General features: G+C 35.6%; 1 protein-coding gene across 2 annotated transcripts in view; it reads right to left on the bottom strand.

Moving 5' to 3' along the window:
* The window catches only part of SBF2 (SET binding factor 2), a 483,767-nt gene that overhangs the window by 238,346 nt on the left and 228,528 nt on the right, over window positions 1-16,893 (bottom strand). For both annotated transcript variants that reach the window (XM_047693703.1, XM_047693702.1), the window contains exons 4-6: window positions 8,998-9,120; window positions 7,597-7,707; window positions 5,539-5,644 (exon numbers count right to left, since the gene is read on the bottom strand). In XM_047693703.1, the coding sequence (XP_047549659.1) occupies window positions 5,539-5,644; window positions 7,597-7,707; window positions 8,998-9,120 (340 nt within the window). The remainder of the gene's footprint in view (window positions 1-5,538; window positions 5,645-7,596; window positions 7,708-8,997; window positions 9,121-16,893) is intronic.

The raw sequence follows: 16,893 nt of genomic DNA on the forward strand, positions 1-16,893 counted from the left end.
GTTTGTAATTCTAATTCCAGTATAGTTAACATACAGTGTTGTATTAGTTTCAGGTGTATAACACAGTGATTCAACAATTCTATACATTACTCAGTGCTCATCATGATAAGTGTACTCTTAATCCCCTTCACCTATTTCCTCCATCCTCCCACCCCACCTCCCCTCTAGTAAACATCAGTTTTGTTCTCTATGGTGAAGAATATGTTTCTTGGTTTCTCTCTCTTTTTTCCTTTGCTTATTTTTTTTCTTAAATTCCACATATAAGTGAAATCATATGGTATTTCTCTGACTTATTTTGCTTAGCATTATACTCTCTAGCTCCATCCATGTTGTTGCAAATGGCAATATTTTAATTCTATTTTATGGCTGAATAATATTTCATCACATATATACACCACATTGTCTAAGAACCTAATTTTGACAATTGCAATCTTGTGCAGTTCACTATGTTCCCCTATCTTCTATATTTTCTGCAATCAGATTTAATCCCGCCAGCAAAACTACAGGTACTGTTTGGCAAGGCTAGATCTGTCTGTTTTCTTTCCTAACAGAATACTTGTTGATGCTCAGAACTTCATTTACCAAAGAACATAAAATGATGAAGTTCTAGCACTATAATTTTTTTCATTTATTGATAGAATACTTTTAAAAAGAGACAATTTCCCTAATCGACTATTAGGTTATCCTGTACTACAATTCATATAGACAACACAGAATAAATGCTGCATTCTTTTCCTTTATTGATAAGTTTTCAAGATAACAAATCATTTCCCTGTCACATTCTAAGATAATAATTTTTCATTTAATATTATTACAAATTCATAAAAACGTTTGCTGGGGGCAGCTGGATGGCTCAGTCAGTTAGGCATCAACTCTTGGTTTCAGCTCAGGTCAAGATCTCAGGATCGTGAGGTTGAGCCCTATGTTGGGCTCTGCACTCAGTGGGGAGTCTGCTTGAGATGCTCTTCCTCTCCCTCTGCTCCAACGTTCATGTGCCTTTCTCTCTCGCGCGCGTGAATAAATAATTTTTTTTAAATTTTTAATTAAAAAATTTTTAAAAGATAAAATATCTGCTGGGTTTCAAACAAATGCAATTTTCACCATTTATGAAGAAGCTCAAAAAAAAAAAAAAAAAAAAGAAGCTCAAATTATACCATTGTAGATCCATGCAAGTCTCTTCAAGGTAGCTCCTGAATTCCTTTGACAAGGCCCTAATAATTTTTTCTTTATTGAGTTATAATTCATATACCATAAAACTCACCCTTATATAGCATATAGTTCCGTGGGGTTTAGCACAGTCACAGGTTGTAAAACCATCACCAGTCTCTAACTCTAAAACAATTTCATGACCTGAAGAGAAACCCAATTCTCATTATCAGTCACTCCATTTGTTCCCTCCCCACCAGCTCCTGGCACCCACTAATCTCTCTGTCTTGATGGACTTCCCTATTGTAGACATTTCCTATAAATGGAATCATAAAATATTATGGCCCTTTGAGTCTTGCTTCTTTTACTTTGATACAATGTTTTCAAGATTTGTTTCATTTGTAGCATGTAACAACAATCATTCCTTTTTATGGCTGAATATTATTCCATTATGTGGATATACCACCATTTGTTTATCCATTTATGAGTTGATGGACATTTGGATTTTTATTTTTATTTTTATTTTTTAAAAGATTTTATTTGACAGGCAGAGATCACAAGAAGGCAGAGAGGCAGGCGGAGAGAGAGGAGGAAGCAGGCTCCCTGCCGAGCAGAGAGCCCGATGCGGGGCTCGATCCCAGGACCCTGGGATCATGACCTGAGCCAAAGGCAGAGACTTTAACCCACTTAGCCACCCAGGCGCCCCTGGGTTATTTTTGTTTTTTGGCTATTATGAGTAATGGTGCTATGAACATTCATATATAAGTTTTTATATGAATATAGGTTTTCAATTCACTTGTAGAATTTAATATACTTTAACATACGCACACACAGACATACTGTAAATCATCACACAATCAAGATAATGACCACAAACATCCCAAAGTTTCCTCATAACTCTTTGTCATCCCTCTCTTCCCACTCCCAGGGCAACCAGTGACCTGTTTCTATTACTACAGATTAGACTGCATTTTCTTGAACTTTATAGAAACCAAATCATACAGTATGCATTCTTTTTTGTAAGGCTTTTTAAATTCAGCATAATTATTTTCTGATTAATCCATGCTGTAGCATATATCAATAATTCATTACTTTGCATTGCTTAGTAGCATTCCACTGTATGGATATATCAGAGATTATTTATCCATTATCCTCACCATTATCCACTGTCATTGATGAACACTGATCTTGTTCCCAGTTATTTACTATTACAGAAATGTGAATATGAACATTCATGTACAAGTATTTTATGGAAAATGCTATCATTTTCTTTAGGTAAATGGAGCGAAAGCCTTAGGAGTGGAATGGTTGGATTATTTGGTTTATTTAACTTTTTTAGAAAGTTAAACTGTGCTCTAATTCACATTTTCATCAGCAGTGAATTAAATTTACAATTCCTCTATAACTTTGCCAATATTCAGGCAGCACTCTGAAAAGCTGGAATGCTGTTTTCCCTCTCCCTCCCTCCCAAGGGAGATGCCCCAAGTTGTGCACCTTCTGCCAACTGCCACAAGCAGCGATGATACAGCAAGCTCTACCCTTCACTCTTCTTTGTTCTCAGTGGCATCAAAACAGTGCTGATTCTGTCAGTGCTCCAAATGAGACAGTCTCACCCTCGGGCAGCCCTCCATAAAGCTGGTAAATTGCATACATACTCCATTCTTCTCCTTCCCCATCCCCCAAGGAGAGGTGGCAAGCTGAGGTGTCCTCTCCCAGTGTTGAGCTGTGCTGGCTTAGGGGAGAGGCTGACAGGGTAAAGTGAAATTGTTCTTCCACCCATTTTAATGTGTCTGTTCTCAGCTTTGTGATCACCTGGGGTATTGGAAATTCTTTGCTAGATTCTGGAATTCTCATAAAGGTATTTTGGTCAGTATATCACTGTTAAAGCAATGCTTCTGTGGAAGAAAAAGGACTAGGACTTCTTATGCTGCCATCTTGCTGATGTCACTCCTCAAATTCTAACTCTTGCCTGTTTATCTCCTTCACTATTTTAAGCACAATTATTTAAATAAGTGAATTTGTTAACTATTTTTCTGGTGCCCTGTGGGTTTTTATATTATCTATGGTTTCTTCTATATTTCTTTCATATAGGATTAGTCCTCATATTTCTGGTCATTTTTGATTGAGTGATGGGCAAATTTTGTAGACATACTGAAGACCTAGAATGCAGTTACCTTGTTCCAGAGAGGAATTTACTTTTACTTGTACTATATGGCTAGAGACAGTAGCATCAAGGATCATAATAATCATTTCAAGGAATTAAAATGATTTCAAGTTCCACTTCGTTTCCTCAAGGGACCTTGTGTGGACCTTGTTTACTTGTGATTTATTCATTCTTAGGTTGTGGTCCTCAGTAGTCTCAACTCAAAGCATGAGAGCTTTATAAAGAAATCTCCCTTGATAAAACTTGACCTCAGTTTTCCTGCTCCCTGTGGGATATCAATACTGCTGTGATCAGCTTTTCAGTTACTTCTTCCAAAATCAACAGATGCTCTGGGAAAAACTGGTCCCAAATATACGGCTCACTTCTCTAGGTTTCATTTAGTATCTTTACGGCCTCTCATGCTTTCAAGTAGATGATGTTCATATTTACATAGTTTTTCTAGTTGTCATTGTTAAGACAGTTAGTCTAAATTATATAGACCACCGTTACTTGAAGACATGTCCAGGTTTTATAAATCATACTTTATCTACAGTAGTTTTTCTCAGTGGGAGTGCTACCAGTGTTTGTGAGGTAAAAGCTCTTCTGGTACACATACATCATCCATGAGGTATGTTTAATATCCCTAGTCCTGGGCACTAAATGCCAGTAACATCCCTCCCCTCCCCCTGGTCAAGCCATTGTAAAAACTCAAAAACATAACAGGCTTATAAAACACTCATTAAGATAAAAGGCAGATTATTTTATTTGTGTCACTATTTTTCTGTTCCCCTTAATGGTAATCTTTGTTTTTACTGATCCTTGTATGAGGTATATAGTCTCTTCTAAAAGTAAAAAAGTAATGTGAATAGTCCTTGGCTAAAATCAACCAAGTCAATGGTTAGTAGGGACCATGGACAGGCTTCAGATAACCCATAAACTCCCTAAAATTATTTCTAGAAAATTATGGAAAGAGTATTTAATCAACAAGATATTCTTGGGGTGACTGGGTGGCTCAGTGGGTTAAGCCTCTGCCTTTGGCACAGGTCATGATCCCAGAGTCCTGGGATTGAGCCCCGTATTGGGTTCTCTGCTCAGCAGGGAGCCTGCTTTCCCCTCTCTCTCTGCCTGCCTCTCTGCCTACTTGTGATCTCTCTCTCTCTCTGTCAAATAAATAACATCTTTAAAAAACAAAAAAAAAAAACAAGATATTCTTTAGAGAACTAAGTACCACCAGGGAAATTACCTATTTTACATATTAAGAAAAAAAATAGCTTTAATTACATTAGGACTTAGTTGAAATGATTTAGTAAGCAGCAGAATATTTTTGGAGGGGAGAGATGAAGGGATAGGTAATTTTTTAGTGTTTGAACTCCTGACGGGAAGCAGATTAATGGGGGGGAAAACTACTACTTTGGGATTGGTATCACCATTAATCTTTATTAAGATACTATAAAACTGAATATTTACATTTCTTTCTTCTGAGGCTTTCTAAATTTGGCAACTGAAGTCACAGCAGAAGAATAAGGATGGGGCCATTAATGAAAAAGGAGTGACAAATTAGAAAGCTGAGCTAGAAGCAAAATTCAACATGAGACAGAAGGGAAACAAGAGGGTAGAAGTTTTGTGTAAGGTAATAATAATCCCATGGAGAATAACATGAACCCTAGGGAAGGGAAGGTTTCAATGTAACTTAAAAAAGACAAAGACAGATGGAGAACACTGACAAAGACTGAACCAAAGAGAATGGGACACTCATATGCAGGCACATATAAAGGACAAGTAAGAGGTAAGGTAAATAGGAATCTCTGGCAGCCCCAATCAAAAACACCTTCACTTTAAAGTTGTATGATTCCTTAAAGGAAGTACAAGCTGTCCGATGGACAGAGTGCATATCCTCCCTGCAATTCTTGAGCCTTTTCATTGCTAGAAAATTGGTGATAAAGTTCTGATACAGATCATGGATTAGAAGGACAGGACTTTCTGTTTCATTCAACAAAGTTTCTGCAAAAGTAATTCAGTAAAGGAAAAGCAAAATATACCATCTATTCATCTTCTAAAACATAAGGAAAATCTGCCTATTTTCTGTATGTCTAACTGACTCCAGAGCAAAAGAGGCCAGAGTTAAAAAATTTTTAAAAGAATAAGCATCATTTAAGATTAGGACCCACATAATTATCTATTTTATGTATCAGGTATTGAGCTTAAAATAAATCCACAGGAGGACACTGACAATGGGGGAAAAAACATACCCAACTGCTGAAACAGAAGAGCAACGCTAGTGCCTGTGACAGGAAGACTATCATGCAAAGGAGTCTGGATCAGCTGTCTGTCTCCTGCACCCAAGGAAAACAGCTTCTGCAGAATGCAGGAAAAACACACAAAGAAACATAAATGATTTCTTTTCAGACATTTTCTGAAGACAAAAAAAAAAATCCCTTTAAGTTCAAATTTTTAAAATTTTTTGAAGTTAATATTGAGTTGGTGATAACCCTATAAGACCCAATTAGCAGATGCCAAGAATAAAAATGTAACTGAAAACATTCAAGTTACACTGTGCTCAAATGATCATGGTATAAGAAAATTCAGTAATGAGAAAGCTGAAATTTATTAAATGATGAGATATAAAAATCGCTGACAATCACAGTTACCTAAAAAATAATAAAACATTAAAGTCAACATTTTTATGCCAATTTTATGTCAATAAAACTTGGAGAAAGAAATAAAACTATATAATATGAACCATATATGCATTATTTTAAAATTTTTAGTAGCCACAATAAAAAGTTTTTTACTTTTTTTATTATTTTTTACTTATTTGTCAGAGAAATGGAGAGAAAGACAGAAAGAGCACAAAGGCAGGGGTTGTGGCAAGCAGAATCTGGAGAAGCATGCTCCCCACAGAGCCAGGAGCCCGACTCAGGACTCGATCCCAGGACCCTGGGATCATGACCTGAGCTGAAGGCAAATGCTTAACCAACTGAGCCATCCTGCTATCCCCCAACAAAAAGTTTTTTTAAATTAAAAAATAAATTCACAAAATAAAGTCAGCAGAAATCCCACCATGATAAAGGTCCTTGAAACAATGCCACTGCTATCAAATTTAGGTTATTTGTGACCAAACTCATATTTTATATTCTTCCCTTGGAGCGGGGGAGAAGACTGAGGGAATAGGGCACAGGAGGAAAAAAAGGGAATAAAAATTAAAGAAAAACAGAAGATACCAGGTAAGACAAAACATAGTTAAAAGGCAAAGGGCAAAGCAAATGGATGTCCATTTCACTGGAAGTATCATCTCTGTCAGACTGAGGAGGATAAACAATGGAAGTTTTAGAGGTCTGTCCTCTTCCACAGTATTACACAAGAATAAACAAAATACACGATCAACTAATCAGTTTTAGGGCTTAAGGAGAAGAATTTTTTTTTTTTAAGTTTGGTCCTCTAGAAACATTGACACATAGAAGCTGAGGTTCTTATTTTTCTACTGCAGAGACGAAAATAAAAATCTTTGGACAAACAAGATGAAAAACCCATATGACCACTCTGACAAAGTTTTGTTTCAGTAAAATAATTTAATGTTCTCCTTTAAGGCTAAATATATGACAAAATCCTTGGGAAATTTTAAGGAATAGATTACACTTTTTGGAAAAGATCTGTGATTCTGGATGATCATCAACATTATTATTGCTAAAGGTAGCAAACTGAAATAAGAAAAATAAGCCCCCTTCTTTCAAAGCTTACATGTGAGCTATTCTGTTAAAGATTACAAACACAGAAAAATGGCTTTAGGGTCATGTATAATTGCTGTTATCCAGGGAAATGAATAAATAAATAAACCTATTCAGAAGTAGTTATAAGCTCTACAAAAAATTGTTTTGAGAGTTTTCTTAATGTTATCTCCTAATTTTTAATCAATTATAAATTTTTTGATATAAGTTAATAAAATGAGCCATAACTACATAGAGGAGGAAGAAAGGCAAAAAGAATGTATTTTTAAATGTTTAAATATTAAAAAAAAGTGTGTTTCCAAGAAAATGTAAACTAGAGTTCAAGTTACACAAAATATGACTTCTAATTATGCTATGTTAAAGGTGAACCCTGAGTTAAAATTAACCTTGTGACCTAAGAAAAGAATGGAATCTTGGATCTCTCTCTAGAAGGCAGACCACAGGGATAATGGTTAACTAAGATCTTCTTTAAAATGAGAATATTCAAGGACTTTTTTTTTTCCTTTCCTTCATAAATTAAATTAACTGGAGGAGAAGAAAAGAGGAATAGGTCCTCTTCATTTCCCTTCTCAGTCTATTTACCTGAGACCCTCCAGCCGCTGGGACAAGGCATGCACACAGGTTTGCAATGAGACTTTCCAAGGAGACATTCAGACTATCCACATACACAGTGTAGATCAAACCTAGGCAAGCCTGCAAAGAGAAGATGCATGCAGTTTTTTCATGGAAAAAGTAAGCATTGAAAATAAATTGCTGCAACATCTGCTGCTAGGAAATTTCCCTTTGAAGTCAGTAAAGTATATTCTACAATGACCACAGAACAAATTTTTAGCAGCAAATGTTATTAGGTTTATTAAATTTTCTTCCTTAATCAGAAGCTCTAAATGAGCTTCTGAGGTAAGTTTATACAAAACAGAAATCTATAATTTGTAAAACAGGGGCTTGAGCTCAGATAACTACTTTAGCAAATTTGTAGGGCTTTAAAACTGTTTTTCTCTTACTTTACAAAACTCCCAATTTCAAGATAAAAATTAAGAAATTTTATATTTTTGTGATTCTTACAAATTCAGAACATCTGCTTTACAGAAAAATTTTGTGAATTATTACAGAGGTTAGCAAAATAGAGGTAAGATATTATAAACACTTTAAGTTCAGAAGAAGGTAGGTAGTAAAATGGAAGACAAAATACAATCTTTACAGATGATTCAGTTTATTAAAATTTGTGACTTTAAAAAATTAGAATTTGTTAGAAGTTACCCATTATCACTGAAATCTTGAAATGAAGCTAATTTTTATACAATATATAATCTCAATAATATACAAAGTTTTCCAGAAATTCCAAGTCCTTGGGAAATATTAAGGTATATTTTATACCCTTCAAAGAGATCTGTGATTTTGGACAATAATCAACATTACTATTACCAAAGGTAGCAACTGAAATAAAAGAATAGCCCTCTTCTTTCATAGCTTAAATGTATTTACAACTAAATAAAAAATTTTTTTGCATTGGAAAATTCGGAGTGTCTCAAAAAGGAAAATATCTGGAAGTAAAGAATATTCTAAAGCCATCCTGGCAATCAGAACTTTTTGAAATTGCAAATATCCATTCTACTTACTTGGGCCTGGTATTCCTCAAAAGAAGATAAATAAAAACAGACAAAATTGTTATATTACTAATGCATTTTAAATTTGCTACAAGCAATCAAATAATTTCTTTTAGATTCATAAATTTTGGAGTCAGTAGCCATGGGATCTATACTAAAGCAAACACTACATCTTTATAAGTTTAAATAGTCACATTAACTCAGGAATTTATTTTACCCAACATAAACACATTTTTCAGTTCACACTAAATTTGTTTTATTGATGGATCCCTAAATCAATTTAAAGACATTTTAAATACAAAATCATGTTACCACGGTTCACTCAAAATAGATTCACACAATAATACAAATCAATAATGACAACTGTTGAGTTCTTTACCCTAAAAATTTCTGGATAATCTAATCTGGATACCAACACCAGGCTTTTGGGAGCAAACACTTCTGCAGGCTGAATTAAACCAGACACTTCCACTTCACCTTCAATCTCTTCCTTCTTTGTTCCCTAGAAAAAGATGCACTGTAATCAAGAGACAGAATTTCCTAGGTTTATAACTCACAAAAAACAGACATATCACACATTTTCATGTAATTTATAAAATCCAAAATTAATTATAAAATATAATTTATAATATAATTTACAAAACTCAAAAGTAAAAACACAGACTTTGACAGGAATCTAAGAAGCAAGTAAGCAGGCAAAAAAATTATAAAGGAAGGCACGCTTATTTCACTTCTGAAAAGCTCCTTATGCTATAGATTCATACCACAGCTTTACAGGAGCATTTGGTTTCTGACGGAGGTACCAGTAATCAAAGATAAAGAAGACACATTCAAATTATTTAAATTGTGACCCAAACAACTAAAAATGACACTCACTTAAATGGAAAATCAGTTTTTAAAAATGAAAAGATCTGTTTTAGAAGTAAGGCACTAATTTTCATTCTTGTTTTTCTAATTGTTTCAACCTTTCAAACAAAAGTGATGATCATTTAGGATTCTTTTTTTTTTTTTATAGATTTTATTTATTTATTTGACAGAGAGATCACAAGCAGGCAGAGAGGCAGGCAGAGAGAGAGGAGGAAGCAGGCTCCCCGCTGAGCAGAGAGCCCGATGCGGGGCTCGATCCCAGGACCCTGAGATCATGACCCGAGCCGAAGGCAGCGGCTCAACCCACTGAGCCACCCAGGCGCCCCTCATTTAGGATTCTAAGACTGACAGAATGCTTAGTGCGCTTAGAAGTAAAGCCCAACTGGCTCTAAATTCCTTTTGTTAGTAAGCAACAATATTTTTTGAGAAGAGAAAATATCTTTATACACAAAACTAAATTTTGGAATATACTTACTACCAGTGAACTGTACACTTAATAATGGTTAAAGTGCTAAATCGTATGTCCTGTATTTTTTAGCACAATAAAAACATCTATAATAAAAAATATCCTACATTTCAATGACTAAAAATACTAATTAGTGAAACAAGCTTTGAAAACACTATTCTCATTTATGTGTCAACAAATATTTCCTATGTACCTACTGTTGCATAATACTTTATGATACCCTATAAAACTTTCATAGCAATATTTCAAAACAATATTTCAAAGAAAAAAAGACAAGAGAGTAAAGCATTCAGATTTATTTCTAAATGATATCCTAAGATGCCAGGTCATTTTCCCTAACTAGAATCCTCTTCCTTTTCTTTTCCATTAATCAAAGTTCCAGCTCAAAATTCTATCTCCCTCTTGAAACCTTTCCTTTATTCATTTTTCTCCTAATCTTACTTCTCAGCACAGTTTACCAAGATATCATACATCTCCAAACTCATTTCTCCCACCAAACCTCTCCCCAAAATGCCACAAAAAGCCATATCCAACTGCCTGCTTTACAGCTCTACTTAGATGACTAACAGGTATCTTTTTTTTTTTTAATATTTTATTTATTTGACAGAGAGAGACACAGTGAGAGAGGGAACACAAGCAGGGGGAGTGGGAGAGAGAGAAGCAGGCTTCCCGCTGAGCAGAGAGCTCGATGCGGGGCTCGATCCCAGGACCCTAGGATCATGACCTGAGCCGAGGGCAGATACTTAACGAATGAGCCACCCAGGTGCCCCCACTAACAGGTATCTTAAGCATGTCTAAACACAGCTCCAGTGTTTCTCCCTGAACTCTATTCCTCCTACAGTATTTTCAGCTTCTGTTCATGGAAATCCTCTCTCCATTTGGCAGATCAAAATCGCTGATTCCTCTCTCTTTTGTATCTCATATCCAAACTGTCAGCAAATCCTGACTGCTTACCATGTCCACTGCTACCACAATACTATGAGCCATCATCACTGCCTGTCTGCATTATTTTACCAGGCTCCTTCAATCTCTCCCATTCCACTTTAGCCCCATTCTACTTCCTTGTAGCTCTAAAACGTGTGGACATGCTCCCAGCCAAGGGTCTTAATACTGTTTGTTCTTCCTCTCCCTAGAATACTCTCTTCACAGATATTCTAATGATGAGTTTCCTCATTTCCATTAGGTCTTCATTCAAGTGACTTCTGCTGTTAAGCCTTTGCTGGCACCCTATTTAAAATTGGAGTTCTGGGGCGCCTGGGTGGCTCAGTCAGTTAAGTGCCTGCCTTTGGCTCAGGTCATGATCCTGGGGTTCTGAGATCAAGTTCCCCATCAGGTTCCTGCTCTGTGGGAGTCTGCTACTCCCTCTGCCCCAGCCCCTGCTCATGCTTGAGCTCTTGTAAGCGTTCTGTAGCTTGCTCTCTCTCAAAGAAATAAAGAAATAAAAATCTTAAAAATAAAATAAAATTGCAATTCTCTAACATTCCCTGTCTTCTTCCCTTGCTTTATTTTTTCCACGGCACTTGTTACCATCCAACATACTACCCATTCCACTTATTTTTTGTTTGTCTGTCTCTTCCATTAGAATATGCTCCATAAAAACGAGGATTTCTGTCTTGCCTACTGGTAATTTCCCAGTTCCTAAAACAAGAGCTGGGTACATGCGCACATACTTTCTGAATATTTCTTCACTGCAGGAATGAATTTTCTTAGAATAGTTTTCTGGATATTTTACTAAAGGAAGTCTTCTTCCCCACTCATAGAAGCCAAGAACTATATTTTCTATCTCCTTTGGAGCCCATATATTTTCTAATACAGTGAAATATAATCAAGTACTAGATGTCTATGGAATGTATATATCCAAAGGGAACTATCTGTTTACTTTTTGTATGTGTTATAAGGTCCCTATGTCTTGAATGATTTTTATTTGTTACAAAGCAAAAGCTTTGTTAAAGGTTGGTTTCTGAAATCCTTAGAAATAATAAAAATGTGATGAATATGAATTTGCCGAAGATTTCCACACATAATGAATCATATTCTTTGTGGATTACTAACAAATCTGAAATGACAAAAGAATGACTAAAATTCCTCAAAGAGATAAAGCTATTCATTTTATGAGACTGTGATAAATCCCCTAGAGTACCATTAGAAGCCAGCTTGACTAAGGAGATAACCATTTCAATTAAATGACTATTAACCTACTTTGACCAAAACATAAAATAGAATGCATTGGTCATCTTTTTTTTTTTTTTTAAGATTTTATTTATTTATTTGAGTGAGAGAGAGCACAAGACTGAGCCATTCAGGCGCCCTGCATTGGTCATTTCTTAAAGCTATTCTTAAACTAAACATTCTCTAACAGAACAGTTATTAATAAAAAGATATGGAAACTTAAAAATAAGCAGTAAACTTAAAACATAGGGTATGAATCTAATAGATGTTATAATAATGCTTTCAAATTTAATTTTTTTTTAAGATTTTATTTGTTCATTTGAGAGAGAGAGAGGGAGTGAGCAAGTGAGAGAACACAAGCGGCAGAGGCAGAGGGAGAAGCAGGCTCCCTGCTGAGCAGGGAACCCATGCAGAGCTGGATCCCAGGACCCCAGGATCATGACCTGAGCCAAAGGCAGACACCTACGGGCTGAGCCACCCAGGAGCTCCAACATTTAATACTGTGTAGCAGAAAACATTTTCACATATTTTATCTCACGAACAACATCTGCAACCCTTTTCCTATCCTAAGATTATTCCTATTTCTAGTAGGTCTCATTAAAGATACAAATTCATCTTTTTTTTTAAGATAATAAGTTTATCTTAAACACTCTTCACTGAATTATCTCACAAAGTCACCTTATCCTTTGTACCTATCACAAGCACATGCCACAACTTGCCCATTTACAGATTTTTTTCTGCCTATTATTACTATGGACTACACGTACTAGTGGAATTCTCAGCTTCTGTGTAGTTTACATTCTATATAAGTCACAGACTCTTTGCTTCAATAATATGGGATAAGTTAGTACTCACCCTATCAATCTACCTCAAAAATGCTATTGCCCTTTGAACATACCTTGAGACAAAAATGCTAAGAATTATTAGATTACAGATTTAATAGGCTGACTCCATAGGCATATTATTCAGGAAGTTCATCCTATCACTTAGGTTTAATCCATCAACCTCAACTTTGTTGCATTCTTGATACTTGATTCCTATCTCTTCTATCTTCTTGCTGAATACGGTATCACCTCTGTGCCAAGCTCATTTTCAACAATGCTATTTCATACTAAAACTCCTCTTAGAATATTTCTTTAAACATTCCAGTTAGAAAGGAGGTTAAAAGGAGGGCACCTGGTTGGCTCAGTCATTAAGCTTCTACCTTACGCTTGGGTCATGATCTCAGGGTCCTGGGATGGAGTCTGCACCTCCCTCCCCTCTGCCCCTCTCCCACAGCTCCTACTCTCCCTCCCTCTGTCAAATAAATAAACAAATAAAGTCTTTTTAAAAAGAGGATAAAAGGAATTACAGAAATAAAAATTATCAGTTCTACCTTTCCCTTCTGAAATATAAGCAATTTATTTCAGTATGCTACTATATAAAACTGCCTTGGTTATGCAATTTAAGGACTTTAAAATTTTCCAATATTGGAAATAAAAGAGAATAAGTAGTTGCAAGGTTCTGTAAGGTCTATAAATCTCCCCGAAAAGCTACTCTGTTTCTTGTTAATCATGTTGACACGTCCACATGGTAAAACCTGGCTTTTCCTTGCATCAGTCTAGAAAACAATGACTACATGAGAAATACACATATCAGGATAACAAGCCTTCAGACAAATCAGGCCAATGGTCTTCAGTTCAGAATTAAATTTACCTTTAGCAAAAACAATATCCAGATATTTTCCCCCTTCAACATTCCTGGGTTCTATAGTGTTCTAAAGGTAGAACAAATTTAGAATAGTAGAGCTACTATACTTTCACCCAGAAAGCTTTCTAATTTTAAGTGGCACATAGTCCATAAATTATTTTTCTTTTAAGATATACTAAGGAAGCATTTTCCAAAGTGTTTTCTACTGAAAACTAATAAATACTACTTAGCAAAAAGGTTTTCAAATCAAAGAATTTCGCAAACAGTAAGTTAAGACCAAGTTAAACAGCTTTCTTTACTGCACAGTTTCTCAGACTTTGACATGCAAATATTGTTTGTACAATGCCAAGCAAAGGAGATATAAAATATTTCTCAAACTTTTTGGACCAGTGAAACCTCTTTATTACAGAACATTTAGAGGATCTAGTGCCCTATGGAATACACTCTGGGAAAGGCTATCATAAATTATTTTAAAATACAAAATATGTGAAACTGAAGTGTGTTTATGTTCATAGGTTCTATATTCTTAGAAAGTTAGTTAAACAGATAAACAGGTTATTCTAGTTGGTATCTGTTTCATTAATTTATTTCATAAAGTAAGGTAAGCTCAGATGAGAAAACAATGCTGCTGGGAGCCAGGGTACTGCACAGCTACTGCTGGAATATATTTAGCATATCTGTGGTCTCTTCTCACTAAATGAGTTACGAACTTCTACTCTTGATCAACAGTTCTCAAACTTCAGTGTGCATCAAACCATGCAGGGCTTGTTAAAACAGATTTCTAAGTCCCATCCTCAGTGTTTCTGATTCGGTAGATCCGAGGTGGGGATTTATATTTCTTTTTTTTTTTTTTTTTAAGATTTTATTTATTTATTTGATAGACAGAGATGACAAGTAGGCAGAGAGGCACACAGAGAGAGAGAGGAAGGGAAGCAGGCTCCCCGACGAGCAGAGAGCCCGATGCAGGGCTCGATACCAGGACCCTGGGATCATGACCTGAGTCAAGGCAGAGGCTTTAACCCACTGAGCCACCCAGGTGCCCCAGGATTTACATTTCTAACAGGTTCCCCAGTGATGCTGATACTGCTGGTTCAGGGACCACACTTTCAGAATCACTGCTCAAGACTAAATAATATGAAAATACCAATGAAATTAACAACATACACTCTATACTATACTAAGCATCATATCACTGTTAATTAATTTATTTATGCAATAAAGTTTTATTAAATACTATTTCCCAGTAAAGAAAACCAGAACTCCTTGGAGAAATGACATTCTACTATATCTGGGTCAGAAAAAAATGTATACAATGAGTCTATTCATCTTATTATGTCAAGGAATAACAGAATCAAAATGAATAAAAACTGCAGTTGATTGAAACTCCTCAAACACACAAAAATGCATGAGTCCATAATAACAATATTTTAAAGTGGTCACTAGTGATGACTGCTAGGGTACTAATCTACTATTCTGACATTTTTTAAAAAAAGAATAACTAGGGGTGCCTGGGTGGCTCAGTGGGTTAAAGCCTCTGCCTTCGGCTCGGGTCATGATCTCAGGGTCCTGGGATTGAGCCCAGCGTCCGACTCTCTGCTAGGTGGGGAGCCTGCTTCCCTCTCTCTCTGCCTGCCTCTCTGCCTACTTGTGATCTCTCTCTCTCTCTGTCAAATAAATAAAATCTTAAAAAAAAAAAAAAGAAAAGAATAACTAAATTTACTAAACTTTTATATCAAGGTATAGTTGATAAATGTTCTATTTTATAGATGAATTTCATTCAGTTAGTAAGTGCAGAAGGGGTAAGAGAATGAGGAAATCACCTTTTTGCAATTCCTATTGAAATAATGTATTTAGGCAATGATCATCAATAGATCCTAAAACCATCAAGTGAAGGATGGTACTACCCAAACCCACAAATCAATCTTAACATTACTAAAACTAGAGCAACCAGAAATTAAGTTCCTCTTGATAATGATAAAATAGGAAGTATGGCACAATATTTGAATAGTCTTGCTTTAAAAATTGAATGTGGATCTAATTAAGCCTCTAAGTCTAATTATAATTATCACTTCATGGAAAATATGCCAAATAGAAGTACAAGTTAAATAATAATATGGGGAATTAATCAGCCAAATCCAGAATGTAGGGCCTTCCATAGGAGAAATGACCCAGTTTCTCCACCACACACAAGAGTGGGACTGTTACAGAAGAAATTTAAGAAATATCAACATTACAATATGTATAACTTATCTGGAGTCTGACTTAAATAAACCAAGACATTTCTGAGACAATAAGTTAGGTATTAGATGATATTAAGGAACTATTCAAAATTATAATTAATTTTGTTAAATATTATAATGGTAGATTGAGATATTAAAAAAACCCTTACAGTTAGAGACGCATACTAAAATATCTATAAGGGAAATACAGTGTCTGGAGTTTTCATTAAAATGCCTCTCCCTCAAAAAAAAAAAAAAAAGATTTAGATTTTAAAAGACTGACAAATACCGGTAATCTTTATTTTTAAAAAAATTTTTAAAGATTTTATTTATTTATTTGATAGAGATCACAAGTAGGCAGAGAAGCAGGCAGAGAGAGAGGGGGAAGCAGGCTCCCTGCCGAGCAGAGAGCCCAATGTGGGGCTCAATCTCAGGACTGTGGGATCATGACCTGAGCCAAAGGCAGAGGCTTAACCTACTGAGCCAGCCAGGAGTCCCTATTTTTAAAAATTTTAAAAGGTGGATACAGTGTAATGGAGTTCATTATACTATTGACTTTAATTTTCTATATGTTTAAAAATTTCCATAATAGGGACGCCTGGATGGCTCAGTGGTTTGGGCCTCTGCCTTCATCTCAGGTCATGATCTCAGGGTCCTGGGATCGAGCCCTGCATTGGGCTCTCTGCTCACCGGGGAGCCTGATTCCCCCTCTCTCTCTCTGCCTGCCTCTCTGCCTACTTGTGATCTCTATCAAATAAATAAAATCTTAAAAAAAAATTTCCATAATAAAAATTAAAGGAAATAAAACCTTCGCTGAGCACCTGCTATGTGTTGACATGGTTGCAAGTGATGGGAATTTAGAAGT

The sequence above is a fragment of the Lutra lutra genome, chromosome 10 (genome assembly GCF_902655055.1).
Source record: "Lutra lutra chromosome 10, mLutLut1.2, whole genome shotgun sequence".
NCBI lineage: Eukaryota > Metazoa > Chordata > Mammalia > Carnivora > Mustelidae > Lutra > Lutra lutra.